Consider the following 19111-nt stretch of genomic DNA (forward strand, 5'->3'; position numbering starts at 1 on the left):
GGACACTATTTTCTATGCTAAACTTTTAATGTTTCAGCAAAAAATGTCATCACAATGTGTCTGTCATCCACGTATCGTCTGTTGTCAATGTCCATTAACTTTTTCAAATTTCTCCTCTGAAACTTCTGGACAGACCAAACTTTGCTTGAATGCTCCTTAGGGTATTTTAAACCATCCATATGTAGTGATTTTTTATCTGGCCATGACCACCGTTACTAAAAATAGACCATAGGGGCCAAACTGCAGAAATTTGCAAATAACTCAAAAACATTTGGGTTGAACTAAAATATAACAGGAAATAAAATTGTTCAGCATGATGAGCTGGACCTATGCTGAAATTTTCATAAAGATCTGTTCTAATACATATATAATAGATATATAATACACATAATGTATATTTAGGTCCATGGTTGTGGGTCATGAAATAGATTTTTCCTCGAATTTTGTATTTCCAAATTCGGAAGTCTTCTCCACTGATAATACATGATGCATTTTGACCGAATTTGGCATGAATGTTCCTTAGGATGTCTTTAAAAAGCTGCGTGTGGAGGTTTTTTAATTTGGTGAAAAACTTGGCCACTGTTATTAAACATTTACCATAATGGTCAAGTAATATTTTTACAGATAAATCTAAAATATTTATCGCTAAGAAAACTAGATATGACACAAAAATACCAAAAGAAAAGGTATTAATTGTTCCAAAGCACAAAAAAAAATGATATAAAAAGGTCACAACAAATGCACGGTCTTTTGTGAAATTTTCGGTTATTGCAAAAGTGACCATACAAGCAGCATCAGTAGCTAGTTTTGGCAATGCGCTTTTCTTAACCCGATTGCTTGAATTTGACCTGATGCATTATCATTAGAAAGTAAGTAGATGATAGAATGAATGTGCATGTAACAAAATTCGTTATATCAAGGAATAGAGCTTTTTCTCCTATTCTTCATCTTGGCAGTCAGCATGGGGTCTTTAATAAAAAGGAATAATACATGTATTTCATACCCTACGAAAAGGTCAAGACAAAGTCCAGAATTTGCATCATAAGTACAAACCGTTTAAACCATGTACGTGCCGGCCAAATGTTTATATGGTACAAGTTATTAGATTTATTGCCCTTGAAAAGTCAAAACATCACTTTGAGAAATTTATTTTATAATTTGAAATCCGAATGGAAAACTAAGATGTTCTCTATTTATGACAACAGTACAGTAGGGCCAAGAGTCCAATTTTGAGTTACTGCTTTCGAAGGCTGAAAAGATTTTTTTTACCATGTGAGCGATTCAAGCTCTAGAGTCTCTAGTTTGAAAGATCTATTACCATATTCACCCAGTTTCAGCAAAGATATTTTGAAAGTAGACTATACTATAGAAATCCTTGTTATGATGTAGGTTATATCAATGTGCATCACGTAGAACCACACACAAATTGTATTCGAAACGTAAATTGTGTTAAAAGGTAAATTATCTTCCAAATTCCGAGAATGAAGTGTTCAGGTTTTGACCTACAATATATTCTGTTGTAACTAGGAATATTTATTGACATCGTGTTGAGCAACTTCGCATTTGTAATGAATGTTTTGCTCTATCTGGAATCCGGTAAAGTGAGGTCTACAGTAATGCTTTTGACCAGGTGTTACGAGAGCATGTGTAATAATCCACCAATACGTATAGAACTTTCCCGGCAAAATATCTGTTTATTACCACATATAAAACTTCTGATTTAGCAAGTCTATAATACAGGAAAAGCTTATTAATAATAAGAAATCGAATGTGTGTTTCGACTATCTGTTCAACCCTCCATTATACTAACTTTGAACCAAGTAGAAACTGAGAAATATTGACAAATATGTGAAAACGAAATACGTTCAAACATAATGAGTAAAAAAATACCATGTTTTCAGACCATAGATTTACAATTACGAAAAACATATTTTTTCCTTAAATATCATTTGGTACAATAAAAATCAATCGGACAGGACTTGCTTCGAAATGAGACAAATGAATCGTTGAAGTAAATTGGCCAATCTTCGCTGGAACTGGTTAATGTTCATATCTGTGATCAAAATCGAGGCGTATTCATAGAACTAACCAAAGGTTGTAACTGTCTACGTTCAGTGTAGCGCTTATGTGAATTGTAATGTGTTTGGTGCAAAGGTATTGCTTTTGGAACTGACTGTTCCTTACTTTTGTCCATACTTCTATCAGCAATTGCATATCCAAATGCTGCTCGCTTTTGTGGAATTTGCTTTTCCTTCAGTTGTTTCTTGAGCATTTCTTTCTCGTGTTTTTCACGGTCAAGTTCATTCGCCACTTTATTAATTTTATATGCAGCAGTGTCCATTCGACTTTCGAAAATTCTAGACTTCGTCGTTGAGGAAATATCTGTACTTGACTTCAGATCTTTCAGCGGAACTTGTGGATTAGCAAACATTCGTAGACATATTGAAAGAACTGCAGATGAAACATCATTGTCGGCAGCTTTAATACATTTTAACAATATTTCTGGAGTGTTATCGCGTCGATTCCTTTGCTGAGGAGGTCCTTTCACGTCATTTAATTTGGTCCTTTTCAGGGCTGTTATAAGAACTTTTTCACATCTTTCTTTTAGAGCTGCCATTTGGTATTCATGTGACAGTGGTAGAAGTCTTAAAGCCATTTTTTCTGGAAAGTATGTAGAATATATTTAACATAAACAGATTTATATCTCCGGAGTCATTCAATAAATTAAAACAATTATATTGTCTTACAGTTTACACAGTTTTTTGTTTAAAATTAAGAAAGTGATTATGATCTTACTGTTTTTTTTATAGCAATTGTTGATAGACTAGTTCAATTTTTATTTTCGGTTTGTGGTACCAATTTCTTCAAGTTGTTTTGCACAACTTTTGTGTTCATTTTGTTTTACTATTTACATGTAGTACTTTTTCTGTTTACTTGGCAAATCTTAGTATGCCTTTCATGATTTTCCAGAATCTTAAACAGATCTTACCAGTTAATTCCCTGCATACTCCTGGATGAAAGAAAGCTAACATATCTACGATGTCAGGATAGTTTTTCTCGCTGATTCGGATTTCAGCTTTGGACTTCTTCTCTGCCACTTTAGACTTGTGGGCATTTTCTAGCATTTTCTCGAAATAAGGCGATGAGAATCCCAATAATGCCCGATTTAAATAAAGTTTTTTACCCTCTACAAGCAGCACTGTATCTGTATATTGATCCTCCTTTAGGAATGGTAACTTTTGTTCTTCGAGAGATTTCTTAGGAGCTGTCTGGAGTCCGCTATATGTCAATGCACCGGACATGTTTTTATCTTTATATATTAGCGATCAGATATTTTCACATAAGTTTTGTCATGTGTATTGCTATTAAATTATATCATTTCTATATATTATATACACACAACCTTGCTTGAACAGAACAATTATTCGTTTTAAAAGAGTGAACCTTTTTTGTGTTGTAGAAAGTATTTCTATTGATATAAAACAATAGAAATTTATGTGCATTCAATCGTTTATCAATTTACCAAACAATAAGACCATGTTAACGGCTATTTAAAAGACATATCTCTATTAAAACACCACAGTTCAGTGATGGTATGCTTTAAAGCATTAAGTGAATTTAACAAGTTGGCGAAAACGATCAAAAGACCCGACTCCAGTAATAAAAGTCAAAGATAAACACGTATCGAAAGGGCTTTTCATGAGTCTACCAACCATCATGAAAAAAACACTGACTTTTCCTTGAAAGATAATGAAATGATACAGAACCTAGTATGTTGTGGTATTTATAAAGTTGTCAAAATACAAATCCTTGTCTTACTGGGAAGCAACTATCACCGAAAATGACATTGTTTACAAAACAATGCGCCATTCTAATATTCTTAATTCACGAAGAAAACGAAATAATATACCAGTGGACAAAAGATGAAATGTTGATGCTTTCTGCGTATTATATTGTGTATGTTTTATCGGAAAGTGGTAAAAAAATCTGTTACGCCATTCAGTTTTAATATCGTGTTTCCCTTAAAGTATTCTGTTTAAGTTTTGTCCACCAGTTCTGTTACCCCCCAAAAAAACAACTACAGGCTTTAAAGAATCTGAATTACTCACCTGGTTCGACAAACAACATTCTATTTTTGTAAATAACAAATTAAACATGAAAATTTGATCACGGATACATAGCATCATGTTGAACATTTTAAGCCATGTCAGAATTTGACTAAACCTAACAGTTTTGGAGATATATGCGAAAAAAACTTCGTTGAGACAGAAAAAAATCTTTGGCTATACTCGGCGGGTATTTCAAGAAAAGCAGAGTTGCTCATAAAAAGTCAGGTCCGGGGTAGACAAACGAGGAAAGGAAAACTATGACCCGTTGAATAAATCAGTTTTCATGGTGCTGATGGATACACCATAACGATCCACGAGTTCATGATGACGACCATAAAACTTCTGTAGTGATGACTTCAATCTTGTAGCAACATAACCCTGTTCCAGAAGTCTATTTGTTAGAGTTCTAGTGCGATACAAAAAGTCTGCGTAGTTTCGGCAAGCTCTGGCATAACGTATGAGTTGTGATATGAACACCCCATACGCAGGTGCTGAAGGGATGTTGCCACATATGAAAGGAAAGTTGACAATTCTGAATGAAAAGTCATCATGTTTGTCGTAAAGTTTGGTCAATAGTTTTCCTTTACCATCGATTTCTAAGTGTAAGTCAAGATATGAGGCTGATTTCACAGTGTCTGTAGTATCCTTTATCTCAAGTTCTTTTGGGTAGATGCGATGTATCAAATCCCCGAAATTACGATTGTGTAAAGATAATACGTCATTTATATAGCGGAAACTGAGATTGAAGGATCTAGCCAAACGATATTCTTTCTTTCTGATCAGATCAGCTATAAAGTCAGCCTCATAAGAGTGAAGGAATAGGTCAGCAAGTAAAGGAGCACAATTTGTCCCCAACGGAATACCGACCGTTTGTTGAAAAACACGTCCACCACACTGGACAAATATTTAGTTTATTTACACATGCAATCCCAGGAAGACTTAGACGGTCAAACAATTGAGTCACAAGAATCTTTGCTTTTTGGCCCAGTGGAGTACAAATATAGGCTTATACTGAAAAAGAATCCGAGAATAATCTTTGGCATTCATTCGGTAATTGGAGGTATAAAGGTATCTAAAAATCACCATGCAGTTGATGGGGGGGGGGGGTGCACGGTGGACCCTCCCAGCCCATGGACTAATATTATATGCGTTTTTGTTTAAAAGAATTTTTTATGAATTGCGTATGACAACTCTTACGATATGCCATACGCGGTCTTTTTGTACCGTGCTAGCCTTCGTAAACTTTAGGCTTCAGGAATAAGGATAAGTTGCTATAAGATTAAAGTCATCACTACAAAAGTTACATTACGGACTCGTGGATCGTTATGGTGTAAATATATGCACCACAAGAACCGATTCGTTCATCGTGTTATAGTTTTCATTTTGTCTACCCCGGACGTGACATTTTAGAGCAACACGGCGGGCTTACGCTACCGGTGCACTTGGTTCTTGTTCTCAATTTTTAGCAGTTTGTAGTGGAGTTTGGATTGCTTATTTTTCCTTATTTTACTTTTGTTTCTTTGCACGTGTTGTTTTGTTTTTGTTTTTTGTTTTCTTTTTCAATGTTCTTTGTCGTGTGTGTCTGTTTTCCCTAATCGTTATCCTTGGATTATATTCTTTTGATAACTGTTCAAATCCTGTTTCTCTTGATTGCTAATTTATTCTCGAGTTTAGGATTACAAAGCATTCGTTTTTTTATGCTGCCGAAGAGAGGTCACTCCTTGAACACACATGTGCAGCTTACCGAAATTTGCAATATTTGTGTGAGTGGTTAAGGTTATATTCATCGCTACTACGAATGGTGCTATAGATCTTAACACATTTATCAATTTGGTCTTAGAAAACAGGGATTTTAACAATTACTTACAGGATCCAAGGATGGGCGTGCCGGACGTACGCCCCCCTCTAGAATTAAAAAAAAAAAAACATTTTTTTTTTTATAAAATCTTGATTTTTCACAAATTTTACCAACAAAAGTGTCTTTTATTCTATTTACGCCACCCTAACCTGAAATCCTTTATCCGCCCCTGACTTAAGACAAGAAAATGGCACGTTATTATATTAGCGTGGATAAGAGATAAGACTAAATCAGATAACTAAACATCGCTGAATAAAGGTAAAATTATATTATATAGTATTCCTTTAATTTTCAAGTATGATAATTGACATTCAAACTCAGAAAAAGGAGTTTTCTCTTCTAAATCATACACATTTAATAGAATAAATTGATTTCTGATTTTTTTCTAGAATGTGATTTGTTAACAAATATAATTTATTGGAAAAGAATAAAAAAAACTTAAAAAAAAAAACAAAAAAAAACTAAATGGTATCGATTGACACAAAACATGATTGAATGTTTGTTGGGGTTTAACGCCCGAGCAGCTATATTTCAGCCATATCCAGACATTAAACACAACTATGATCTAAATCAAATATGCTACTCATGTCGAATCATCTATTTCAACGTTAAAATATGCTTGGAAGATATGTTTATTATAATTCAAACTTGATGTTGCATGTTGTTTGTCATAACGCATCGCTATCACGGTTTATAAACTATCAAGCGATTGCTTAATGCAGTCTTCTGTATTTATAGTACAAATAGGACTTTATCAAACTTGTGGAATATCATGCGATTGCTAGCTTCTTCTATTGTCAGTTATTACAAGCAAATAATCATTTGAAAGTAAAAACAAAGAGTGAAGATATATACCAATTACCTCAAAAGTGTCAGATAAATAACTTACCAAGCATAATGTATATCAATCTGCCGACAAATTTACATTTAAAAAAATCAAATTGTTACCCATCAAGTTAAACTCGAATGATTGAATTACATCGAGCTATCTAAACTTTGATGATAATACGTACGCCATGTGTTACAAAAAGATATTTAAGATAATTATAAGAAAATTCATACCGGGTACAGAATTTACTTTTTTCAGAAAATGTTAACCAACTTTTAAGCCGAAGCACATATAAATGTTTCATAAACTATAATTAGGTATCAGCAACGAGCCATAGAAAAACAAACTCATAAATTACAAATTTTATTTTACTTTCTAGAAAAGTGTGAGAAAAAGTGTAAGGGTGAGGAAAAAAGTGCGAAACAAAATAAAAATGAAAATAAAATAACTACAATCAACTTAATTGAATCCATGTTCATGCTTTTTCAAACGCATGAATGTGCGTTTGGTTTTATGAAAAAGTCAATATGTCATTTCATTTCAGCTCCTCCACAGTCCATGATGAATTTGCCAGTCTGGAAATGAAATGAAGCTAGTGTATTATTACAATCGGATTTAACAGTATCCAAATGTTTGGTTTGTTTCATAATACCGACATAATGAAACTGTGACGATTATATCAAAAATCCTTTTTACACAGTTCATACATTTCTATAATGTCATTCTACCGTCAATGATAGGCTGTAACATAGTTTTGTTAATATGATTGTTAAAAATTGAGTCAAAAGTAGTCAAAAGTATTATTTAAAAGATAGTACTGTGTTTATTGATGATGTAATTAATATCGTATTGAAACGTTGATGTAACCAAAACTAACGATTTTTTTTATATAAACAATGTTCTTAAACTGTTGGTTTGGCAACACATATGTCTTGTAGATATTGTGTAATTTATTTTTTACATGTACAAAATGTATCTTTTTAGCGAACAAGTTCATCTGTTATATCAATGTGTTTCCATTTTATATCGATGACATCAAGTCTTATTTGAAGCAATAAAATTTGACTGTTGAAGAAAACACAGAAGCTGTCCTTCAAGATGTTATCACGTACTAGAAGTAAGTTTAACTTACATTTAGTCTTTAAATTCATCCCTTGAGAACTCGTGAACAGGTCCAAGAATGTTTTCCGCATATTTAATTTGCCTAGAAAAAGCAATATGTTTAGGTTAATCTATTCAATACGCATATAAAAAGGGCACTAAATTAAAGAAAAAAAAAATTCTAACTACAATGCACATAATGCTTTACTTCAACAAGTTGAAGTGCATTTATATAACGAGCATAGGTATGGTGTATATGTCAACGAGACAATAACCCCACCGAGATGAAAATGTCAGCAGAAGGCCACCCATTGATTTCCAATGAACGACGAGGAGATCCTCCATACCACACGGCAGGCTGCAACTGGCCCCAAAACATCATTATACACAGGTACAACGGAAGAGTTGCCTCTATATACTAAAGTAACATAAACAAAGACATACAGATGTCAGAAATTCCTGACTTGGGAAAGGCGTAAAAATAAAGTACTTTGGCGTGATCACAATCCCCCTTTAAAATCTGACCACTGTGAACAAAATATTACAATATAATACAATTAAACACATCTAAAAATCAGTTCAAAAGGGTCTCAGTCCCTTGTTACAACGAAAATAAAGGAACTGAATTTAAATTACACAAATGTACAAATTAAAGACTACTAGCAGTTAACCGACATGCCAGATCCAGACCAGTTTAAACCTACAAAAATTATGTCCTCATAACTTAACCATAAACTAGTCATCGTTTTCATGCCTGTATATTACAAATATGCTTCTCAACTAGTTCAAGCTTTCGATATTGGTAAATAGTTACCGTTGGTGACTGAGATAGTTCAATTGGTGTTTGTGTTTAACTGGTGAATAATAACTGTTGGCGACTGAGATACATAGTTGATCTGGCGTTTGAATTTATAACTGGTGAATAATTACCGTTGGTGACTGAGATAGTTGTGTTGGTGTTTGTGCGATGTTTTTACCCCTGGTTTCGAATGACCTCTCTCTTGATTACTAATTATAGTTTCTTTTCCATTTTTAGACACTGGCGTTACTCTTTTCTGAGTAACTTTGTCAGAAAGTTCCTTTTTTAACATTTCTGTTTCGTGCTTCTCTCTATTTAGTTCATTAGCTATCTTAGATAACTTGGTGGATGCAGTATCCATTCTTGTTTCGTATATCTTCGATTTTATTGAGTCTGAAATATCACTGCTAAGTTTCAGATCTCTAAGTGGTACTTCTGGATTAGAAAACAGCCTTATACATTGATCACAAAGAACTTTTGAGTTGCCTTGGTCAGCAGCTTTGGTATATTTTAATAACATATCAGGAGTGTTATATCTTCCATTTTTCAAAAATGATGATGCTTTTGACATTTTCGACAGTGGGGTTGATCTTAATGTGCTCACTAATAGTTTCTCACATCTGTCTTTAAGTGCGAACATTTGATACTCATCAGCTAAAGGAAGCAATCTCAGTGCCATTTTCTCTGCAAAAAGTAATGCTTTATTATGGTAAATCAGGCTATTTACGAGAAATTTTTGGATCAGAGCACCAATTAGTAAGAAATAACTCTAAATGTAAACAATTGTAATTGATCGTAAATATTTTACATTTCATTCATTTGTTTCAAAAGTTAAATTGCACCTACCGTTTAATTCACGACACACCCCTGGATGGAAGAAAGCGAACATGTCAACAAAGTCAGCATAATTTCTGTCATCAATTTTAAGCTCGGCTTTGCTTTTTTTCTCAGCTAATGCCGCGCTATGAGCCTGGTTCAATAATTGTGTAAAATAAGGCGATGCATATCCAAGTAATGATCTGTGAGTATAAATTTTTCGTCCTTCAATTACTAAAATCGTATCTGTAAAAACGTCTTCTTTGAGAAAAGGCAGATCGTGTGATACTTTTGTTTCACTGGATTGTGATGATGCTGTCATTTTGGTTCGACTTAATTCTCTTGAGTCACCGGTGACGGGTAAAATTCCTGCCATTTTGTTCTATCTTTCTTGATATAATGAATGATCACTGCGAAACCATACACTTTTGTTAAGGTGAAATAACGAGGTTCACCAAGGGTCATAATCATTCGGATTTAGAAACGAAGTTTAAAAGACATATACAATACAACTAACATAATAGTGCAGTCAAATTGATTTTGAATTTGACTTGTTTTTATTAATTCAAATTTTCGGGATAATTATCGCAGTATCATTTTGAGACCATTAATTGTTACTCAACGTTTCAGAGTATTTCTCTCTATGGTACACACAGCGTGATACCGTTAAATGCAATTGTTAACAACTTAAAACAAAGGCAGATTAATTACGAATTAATTTGTTAGGTGCATTTAACTATTTAGTATGTGCCGTCTAACAATATCATGTAAAATGTGATTTATAACTTTTACTCGCTCTGTCTTAAATGTATAAATTGCACAATATGTTCTCCTCCTTTGTCGTACACAACTATATATTTCAAAGCCGAAGACTTACCGAAATTTTAAGACCACATACCTATTGCTAACTTTAGCATTTGTATATATTTATGTACTGTACGTGCACATTTTTCTACTTAAAATAATAAACTTAATATCACTGCTTTATCACTGTAACTTACCACTTCTGACTTGACACGCTTTTACGTGTAAAGCTTGACAATTGAAAATACATGATTGAAGATTTCATAATTATATAAAAATGCGATGTACAACAAGAAACAGTACTACTTGGGTAATTTGTAATTTGAAATAAAATTATTTTCTAAGCAACTCCTTTGGTCTTTGGGAGAAAAACAATAATCTCCTCAGACTAATTGTTACACATATTCCCCTTTTTCACATTTAATTATGCCCATCTAATTTGACAGATGTCAACAACTTTTGCACACACCCCACAGCCCTGTCTATTCATAGGTCGTATGACTTCCCACAAAAGCCTCCATGTATTTAAGAACATGTCTGACACAATGTTTATCTTCATGAATTTTTTTTTTCGGTTATGATTGAACGGAAAATAAAGGAAATGTGGGATTGACAAATCAAGTACTTTTTATTAGCGGTCCTGTTGAATGTGAATGTTTATGCTAAAGATTTTGTATTTTATTATTGTCATTTTTAAAAAGTTATGTACTCTTTTAAAACTAAAACCCATTCGAAAGCAGTGGCGTCTAGTTTTAGTATGGATAACCATAACACACGAAATTAAAGATGACCAAGGTTAAAGTGATTTTATTTAAACTCAAAGTTCACGTTCTGGTGTATGGTATATCTTTTTGGAAAATAATGAACGTAAAAAAATCATGATGAAAAAAGTCGGTCTCAGTAACATTCCCCCAAAAGACAAATTTGAGACGTTGGACTATCGGCGAATAAATGTATACTAGTAAGGTAAATGCCATTTATTATTCTATCATCACTCGACTAATGATGTATATGTCATGTACAGTCCCAGACATAGATTAAAACATTAAACAGAAATACACTAACACCCAAAATGTAAGTAGCTTAATATAGCTCTGGAAAGTTTGTTTCTTTGCCTTTTTAATATGTCTTTAAAAAAAGTAAATAATCTAAATATATTTTTTTAAATCGATAGTAAAATAACTAATGAATTTTCCATGGTCAGTTTTCCGTTTTTACAGTGAATTTTAGGAATTACTTAGATACGTCTGAATCATTTCAATATCAGCGGACCACTCTGGGATCAAATCTTTAGGAAAGTTATCTTCATTGTCTCGTATAAGAGGATTGGCATTGAGTTTCAATAGTAACTTGACAGTTTTAATTTTCCCCCATTTGCAAGCGTAATGTAAAGGAGTTTTCCCAAATTTATCAGTTGCATTGACGTTGACTTTGTTCCAAATAAGAAAACAAACGACGTCATCGTTGCCATATTGACTTGCGAAATGAATCGGCTGCCGGCCATCTTCATTCGTGGCTTTTATGTCGACTGATTTACTAATTAACAGTTTGACTATCTCAATATTTCCATCTGCACTTGCAAGATGAATAGGTTTATTTCCTCGGCTACCTGTGCAATCTGGATTAGCCCCTTTCATAATCAATAGAGTTGCGCAATTAAAACTTCCACTGTTACAAGCGTACATCAAAGGTGTCATTTTAAAGTTATCAGAAGTATTCACGCCACTTGACACTTCCAATAAAAGAAAAACGCAGTCATATCTATGGTCGAATGACCACGCACATGCATAGTGTAAAGCTGATTTACCTTGGTCGTCAAGAATATCAGGATCCGCGTTTGCTTGAAGAAGACATTGTATACACGCATATGCAGCTGAATCATCAGAATGACATCCTTCAGCAGCCGCATGTAATGGAGATCTGCCATAATTGTCACAAAAGTTTACATTCGCACCACCTTTGACTAAAGCTGATACAGCTGCAGGAAAACCGTTCCTGCAGGCATAAATCAAAGGTGTACTTGATTGTTCATCAGTAATGTTAATATTGCATCCATTTCGTAATAAATAAAAGATCAACTCTTCATTCCCGCTCATAGCTGCAAAATGCAAAAGTTCTCTTCCAGCATAATCAGTACCACCTAGTGAACAACCTTTCTCATGAAGAAATTTTACACATTCGAAATTTCCAGAGTATGCTGCATGGTGAATAGGAAGTTTCCCGTCTCCGTCTATACACCTGAATCCACTATCTTTCGAAACAAGAATCTCCACACAAGGCAAACTGGAACTTTGACATGCATAGTGAATAGGAAGAAGTCCCCAACTATCTGTACTGTAGACGAACTTTGCTTCACAGTATTCTAAAACTACTTGAAGAATATGAGAATTTCCAGTTTTTGCCGCAAAATGAACAGCATTCATTTTCCAAGGACGAGTGCTTATATTTGGTTTCATTCCGAAATCGAGCAATAATTTGACTAATTCCAAATTTTTTTTTGCAATCGCCATATGAAAGCATTTAACAGGAATTTCAAATTCTAGAAATAAGTGACTATCTTTGACCCGTTTCAATAAATATGCTGCTATAGATACATGACTTTCATCGATAACATATTCTACAAAGGACTTTTGGCTTTCAACTCCACAAACAATGCTTTCAAAATCTGATGAAGATAATTTGTTGATCTGTTCGATAAAGGTTTTTGCCATCAAAGTGTCATGAAAAGATGGATTATTTACAATGGGTCTGATTACTCCTTTCTTTATGTCACATATCCATCTGTCTGCTAAATATTTGAGTTTGGCTTTCTTTAAGACAATGACATCAAGTTCATCCTTACCTTCAGTCGAAACTGTACTTTCTGTTCTTATTCTTTGTTCTATAAAATTGGAAGACGCAATTTTCATTATTTCCTTGGGGTGTTTCTGTCCAAATGTTAAACATACAGCATCAAATATAGAATCATGCAGAAACACATACGTGTCATCTTGTTCTTCTATATAAACCCCTTTCAAAATAGATACCGAACGCTCCATCTTTGCTAAAGCAGTTGATTCGTCGAGGCCGTACGACTTCACAACAACGTCTAACTTTTGTTTGTCAACTGAATCCTCTTCATCGACATCTAAACACTCAACAGGAAGTCTACCATCGTACAGGACAATTAAAACTAAGACACAAAAACCAATCTGGTCGTTTAGCAGAAGGTCAGATATGTCCTTTTGTAAGACAACAAGAGGGTTGTGAAAAAATGTTGTGTTTTTTCTTAGACGTGGGTTATTGGCATATAATTTGCACATTAACGGAAATCCTGGAGAGTAAAATGAAAGATTTCTAGTGAGTTGTAATGGAAAGAGCCCGAGTCCCTGGCAGTGGTTGGCAATCATTATCCTCTTTTCAGTATCAGTAAGACAAAAATTGGGATTGGTTAAATCAATTATTGCTTTTTCATATCTATGACAATATCGACCCATACCCTTCTCTTTTGCCTTCATTAGTACAAGTTTCCTTGTAGCAAGCACAAGAGCCATTTTTTGTCCAGATACTAAACTTTCAAGCTTTTCGTAAAGTGATAACCAAATTTCTACGGCTCGTTTACTTAATGTCGGTGTTCCAAATGCGTCATCTACAAAATATGCAATTTGCCTGCTTGGGTCAATTGTTTGCTCAAGCATACCAGGGTCAGAGAGAACCAATACTGTGTACCCCTGTGTCTGCAACCGTCGAAGTATGTTCACTGCAATTGTAGTTTTACCATCACCTGCGTTTCCTGTTAGAATTATTAAACCTGTTGACAACAGCATGTTTATTGCTTTCTCAAACGCCCCGGTCTTTATGAAACCGGATCTTGTGCAGTTAAGTTTGTGTTGCATAAACGTTTGGGATTGTTCTGAAAGAAAATTAATGACTACACTTAATTACCGAATTCTTTTGTTGCGTGTACTTCTACAACCATGCTTTTGCAACCAGCTATTCGGTGCAAACAGAATGTTTTCAATGAAAAATAAATATATTTTTAGACTGTATATGTAATAATAAAGTACAAGTGTTCTCATTTTGTTGATTTGATTTTTTTCGTACATTAAGGTTGTTACAAGTATCTCATACCAATTTATAGATCAGATGCAAGAGTTTCTTTCCGTTGTTTTTTTCATTTGCATCGAAATTATATTTGTGGAAATGCTAGAAATGAACGAATGCCAGAATAAATCCGTTTAGATACAATATGATTTTTCTCAATAGAAGTTAGCCACCCGAAATACTTTCTGAATAAAAGTGAATTTAAAATAAAAAAAAACAAAACAAAACAAACAAAACAAAAAACAAAAAAACAAATCGAAACAAAAAAGGAAAACCTTAAATTAAACAAAAAAGAAAAAGTTCGTATTACTATGGTAGAAAGAACAGATATTGTGAAACACAACAAATGCAACCTAAATCAAAAGTAGCTGTTCTCTAATAAGTTAACAAATTATGTTTTTAAACACATCCTTTTTTGAAAAAAAATGTCTAATTTATTCACGATTTTATACTTTAAAGAAAAGGTGAATGTATAGAGTAAAGGAAAACTATTATTGTTTTTTTTCTTAAGAGTTATGTTTGGTCAGGACAAATTAAAAAGTGGTAAATGTCCAACTAGACCATCTCACCTTTGTTAAATACCTTACCGATAAATCTAAAAAGTGGATCAGTCTTTGTGTTCTCAAATTTCACCATTCGGAGATCATTAATGCACTTATTACTGCTCCTTCGTCCAACGCGGCTATTGTGACAGTCTAAAATATCAACATTAATTTTTAAAATATGGCTTGATGTTTGAACAAATCTTTTGAAAAAGTCATAGAACATTTTAAACAGAAAACATATCCTTGCTTTTGTTTTAAATGTAAGCCAATTAAGTGTCAAACCTTTTTATGTCCTCCATTTTTGCTCCATTTATACAGTATTTTGATTCTGCAACAATAAAAAAAGAAAAGGTTTACTTTACTTTATAAAACCATACCTCTCAAAACACTTACAAAAACATAATTTGATTCGCTATACTTAAACTAATCATTAAACAATAAATTACCTAAACTTAAGCCATCGAGTTCATCGACAAGATCACTACTGAATTGCTTGCTGAAATATTTCGTTTCTGAATAACCAGAGAGGCGCGGAGAAGCTACCATAAGATCATCAGCGAGGTCTGCTCTGCCGACATCCCTTAATGAATCAGCAAGTAGATTTCTTGTGTCTACGTTATGCTCTTCCAGAATAGAGGTCCATTTTGATATTAACTCGAATGCGCATTGGTATATATTGTCTGGGTGTGCAGTTCTCAACTGTTCCATTTGTACACTGGAATAACCTAAATGAATTCCAAGTAAATGCCATTCTAATCCTATCTGTGTGCATAAATTACCGATGTCTGAAAAATGAGAAGTAAGTTTATTAAATGAAGGAAAGAAATACAGAAAAATGCTGACCGAATTAAATTCTGTAAACACCACAGCCGACTACTTTTAATGTGGCACAGGAGTATCTTACTTTGATTGTCTGTAAGTTTGAAAAGCATTTTCAAATCTTTGAAGAAAATAAAACCAAGATAAGTTCTGAAGCGGTTCTTGATCAAATGACTGTGATCTTCACATTTTCCCCTTTACTACAGCAGTAGTAGAGAGTAATCAAGGGAACCAAGGTTATAACGATAATCAAAAGAATGCAATCCAGGGACAAAGACCAGATATGGAAAACAGACATACACAACAAAGAACATACAGTAACTAAAATCACACATACAAAGTAACAAAAGCAAATGAGTAACTCGGACTCCACTAAAAACTGGGAGCATGGACCAGGTGCATCGGTAGGATAAGCGTCCTCTGCTTTTCTAGAAACACCCGCCGAATTGCTCATAAAAAGTCAAGTCTGGGGTAGACTAAGATTAAGAGGAAAGGAAAAATTAACACGTTGAACAAATCAGTTTTCATGGTGCAGATGGATACACCATAACAATCCACGAGTTCATAATGACGACCATAAAACTTCTTTCGTGATGACTTCAATCTTGTAGCAACATAACCCTGTTCCAGATGTCCATGCTCCCAGTTTTTAGTGGAGTCCGAGTTGTTCATTTACTTTTGTTACTTTGTATGTATTGTTTTATTTTCTTTATGTTCTGTTGTTGTGATTGTCTGTTTTCTATATCTGGTCCCTGTATTACATTCTTTTGATTTCCGCTAGAATCTTGGTTTCCTTGATAACTCGTGCAAAAACTAGCGGATATTTAATAAAAAAAAACGGGAGAGAAGGAAGGAAATAAGAGTTCCACTCTTAGATTGGGATAGAAAATAATGACTTCAGCTTATATTATTCACATTTTAGTTGTCATATTGACGATATTATATTCAATAGCTCAAGCTGCCTGATACTATTGTTTGAATAAAATAAACAAGGAAGAATACTTTAAATAGAATGACCTACTTATTTTCATATATGACTTCATGGACACTATGTTCTTTGTCGTTTAAAGTACTTTGTGTAAACGAAACATAAATATTCATTTTTTAATTTCTGTGTAAATAGGAACACATCTGTAAAGAATATAAGAACTTTTTTAGCAATGCATGTAATTTCTTGCATGTTGGTGGTAAACAAAAGAAATACTTCATAATTAAATGAAATAAACAAATCTAAATTAGCTAAAGAAAAATATGCAAACAAAAATGCATACAAACAAACAAATTAAAGAACATTGGCAAACAACTTACATTTTGAATCCATTTTAGTGACCTTCCATCTTCAAACGTAAAAGTAGAGTGTATATATATATTTCCGTTTTAAATGATCGATACTTGTAATTATGACGTAAAGGGATGGTTGTTGATACCAATACAATGCAGAGGCTAAATTGAAATAACTTTGGGAGAACATATATTATAAACGGTTTTTATAAACTCTCTTCCTGCTTAGAAGTACATCTATTTTCATGATAAGTTACAGTGATATTACATGGATAGTTGTTAATACTTCAAGCCGCATAAGGACAGTCAGTTAATCGAAAATGCATTCTACATAAGCATTTATTGTGTTTATTTCATTGAATAATTTGAAGCGATCATTATCATATGGTATTGCACTCTTGACAGTTTAACGCACATTAATGAATACCACATAGCCATGTTTTATTCTTGTTCATGAAATCTTCTCTATTATTAATTTTCTATATTTAGAGGTCAGATTCTGAATGTTGTAATTATCCCATTTAAAAGAATTTAAGATCATGAAGTTAGAAGCCAATTCTCTTAAGTTAGCAGGAATACAACTATACATATACCTCAGAGTAAGATGTCCAGAGATTTTAAAAGGGAGAGGCAAGTAACATTTACACAATTATTAATGATTATTCTGGTGTGACATTTTCAGTAGAAAATATTTTGAAAGAAAGAACAGTCGAAAGAGCTATTCCTGAAATAGCCTAATCCGAATGTCGAATGCAAACTGAATAAGATATGGACACAAGCAATTAAATTTATCAAATAAACTGCTGTCGAAATACTGGAATGTTTTAGCGACAACTTATTTGTCCAATGTGGTGGATATGTTTCATGTAACCTTTATTCCTCAGGATTTGGGTAGGAGCTTTTGTCAATATTTATTCGTATATATATGGTTCATTTCTAGAACATAGAACATAATAAAAACTGGTCAAAATGTAAAAGAGTATCTCGGGAAAGCTTTTGGATGAAGAAATTGCAAACAACTTCTCCAGATGGAATTAACGAGAAAAAATAATTCATTTTTAGGTCTTGGATCTAAGGCTGGTACAGCACTACTTGCTATACATCAATACGCCGTACTACTATATTTGGACTTTTTATTTTATTTTTTTAAATTGTTTTCCACAGTTAATTGTAACTTTGATAAAAAGACCCTCTTTGTTATTTTCATTCAGGCTCCTCATCAGTTGCTTATGTGAGCCTTTGATAAAGGTACAATCACCCACAGCATACGCGATTCAGCTTCTGAAACTGTTTTGATCTTGAACTTTGTGAGTTTTATGCTCGTTAAGTTTTGTGAGTTTTATGCTCGTATAGTTTTATGAGTTTTATGCTGAGAAAGGATATCTGTTATCCGAAATATTCAATTTAAAATTTACCATCTTCTGGTGATGTTAAACATATTTAGACGTTTATTTTATTTATTGTTATGTTTCGCATCGTTTTTAACGATCCATCACCCCGTAAGAGTGATTGTTGACTATTATTTAGACGATTATATATATATATATATATATATATATATATATATATATATATATATATATATATATATATATATATATATATATATATCTGTTTTAGTTTAGTGGTGGTCATTTCTGCAAACAATTTTCATGTTCGGTTGTTGGAATAACAATTGGTGATAAGGACGACATATTTCACTTGTATAGTCATGGAAATTTCCTTACACGACTTTTGATTATTTATAAAAAAAATTTTAAAAGTCCATTCTTCTATTTTTGGAGTCGAAGTTTGACGTGTTTGTTTTTAAGAAAAAAACTTCTTTTACATTACGTAAGTTCAGTAATTGCGACAAATTTTGTTCTTGCAACATTTCATTAAAATGAATTTAGTTGAATAAAGTGTGTGTGTCATACTTTGTGGATCCTAATTATTATGTTTTCGATTTAGTTTTGTTTCCCTTTTTGTTTTTATTTATTTATTTATCTTTTTTTTTTATTTTTTTTTTGTCGAAGCGGTAGGTACCGTTAGCTATGCATGTTTTCTACTTGAAATTTACAATCTTAA

At 33.1% G+C, this 19111-nt stretch overlaps 3 protein-coding genes across 3 annotated transcripts; all 3 read right to left on the reverse strand.

Moving 5' to 3' along the window:
• Positions 1-1131: 1131 nt before the first annotated feature.
• Positions 1132-3421, reverse strand: LOC148628400 (uncharacterized). Its single transcript, XM_088586801.1, has 2 exons — positions 2990-3421; positions 1132-2661 (listed from the first exon to the last, which is right to left on the reverse strand). Exons 1-2 carry the CDS (start codon positions 3300-3302, stop codon positions 2060-2062), a joined length of 915 nt encoding a protein of 304 aa, XP_088442927.1. The 5' UTR covers positions 3303-3421; the 3' UTR covers positions 1132-2059.
• A 3731-nt stretch (positions 3422-7152) lies between these two features.
• Positions 7153-11151, reverse strand: LOC148628401 (uncharacterized). The gene is made up of 4 exons (XM_088586827.1): positions 9543-11151; positions 8828-9380; positions 7929-8000; positions 7153-7371 (listed from the first exon to the last, which is right to left on the reverse strand). The coding sequence occupies exons 1-3, from the start codon at positions 9886-9888 to the stop codon at positions 7931-7933; spliced, it is 969 nt and encodes a 322-aa protein (XP_088442953.1). The 5' UTR covers positions 9889-11151; the 3' UTR covers positions 7153-7371; positions 7929-7930.
• A 127-nt stretch (positions 11152-11278) lies between these two features.
• On the reverse strand, positions 11279-17203 carry LOC148628402 (uncharacterized). The gene is made up of 4 exons (XM_088586815.1): positions 17072-17203; positions 15391-15729; positions 14987-15094; positions 11279-14208 (listed from the first exon to the last, which is right to left on the reverse strand). The coding sequence occupies exons 1-4, from the start codon at positions 17082-17084 to the stop codon at positions 11543-11545; spliced, it is 3126 nt and encodes a 1041-aa protein (XP_088442941.1). The 5' UTR covers positions 17085-17203; the 3' UTR covers positions 11279-11542.
• Between the last annotated feature and the right edge of the window lie 1908 nt (positions 17204-19111).

The sequence above is a fragment of the Perna viridis genome, chromosome 1, assembly GCF_037379345.1.
Source record: "Perna viridis isolate PV_CMFRI_1.1 ecotype Kerala chromosome 1, ASM3737934v1, whole genome shotgun sequence".
Lineage (NCBI taxonomy): Eukaryota > Metazoa > Mollusca > Bivalvia > Mytilida > Mytilidae > Perna > Perna viridis.

Bases quoted from the DNA above. Each gene is read 5' to 3' on its own strand.
- LOC148628401 (XM_088586827.1), bottom strand. From the start codon at position 9,888: ATGGCAGGAATTTTACCCGTCACCGGTGACTCAAGAGAATTAAGTCGA. The intron at 9,381-9,542 runs GTAGGTGCAATT...TACTTTTTGCAG, and splicing joins GGTGTGTCGTGAATTAAACG to AGAAAATGGCACTGAGATTG. The intron at 8,001-8,827 runs GTAATTATTCAC...TGCTTTTTCTAG, and splicing joins AACTATCTCAGTCACCAACG to GCAAATTAAATATGCGGAAA.
- LOC148628402 (XM_088586815.1), bottom strand. The intron at 15,095-15,390 runs GTAATTTATTGT...TTGATATTTTAG, and splicing joins ACTCGATGGCTTAAGTTTAG to ACTGTCACAATAGCCGCGTT. The intron at 14,209-14,986 runs GTAAGGTATTTA...ATTTTCTTTCAG, and splicing joins TCCACTTTTTAGATTTATCG to AACAATCCCAAACGTTTATG.
- LOC148628400 (XM_088586801.1), bottom strand. From the start codon at position 3,302: ATGTCCGGTGCATTGACATATAGCGGACTCCAGACAGCTCCTAAGAAA. The intron at 2,662-2,989 runs GTAAGATCTGTT...CATACTTTCCAG, and splicing joins AGTATGCAGGGAATTAACTG to AAAAAATGGCTTTAAGACTT.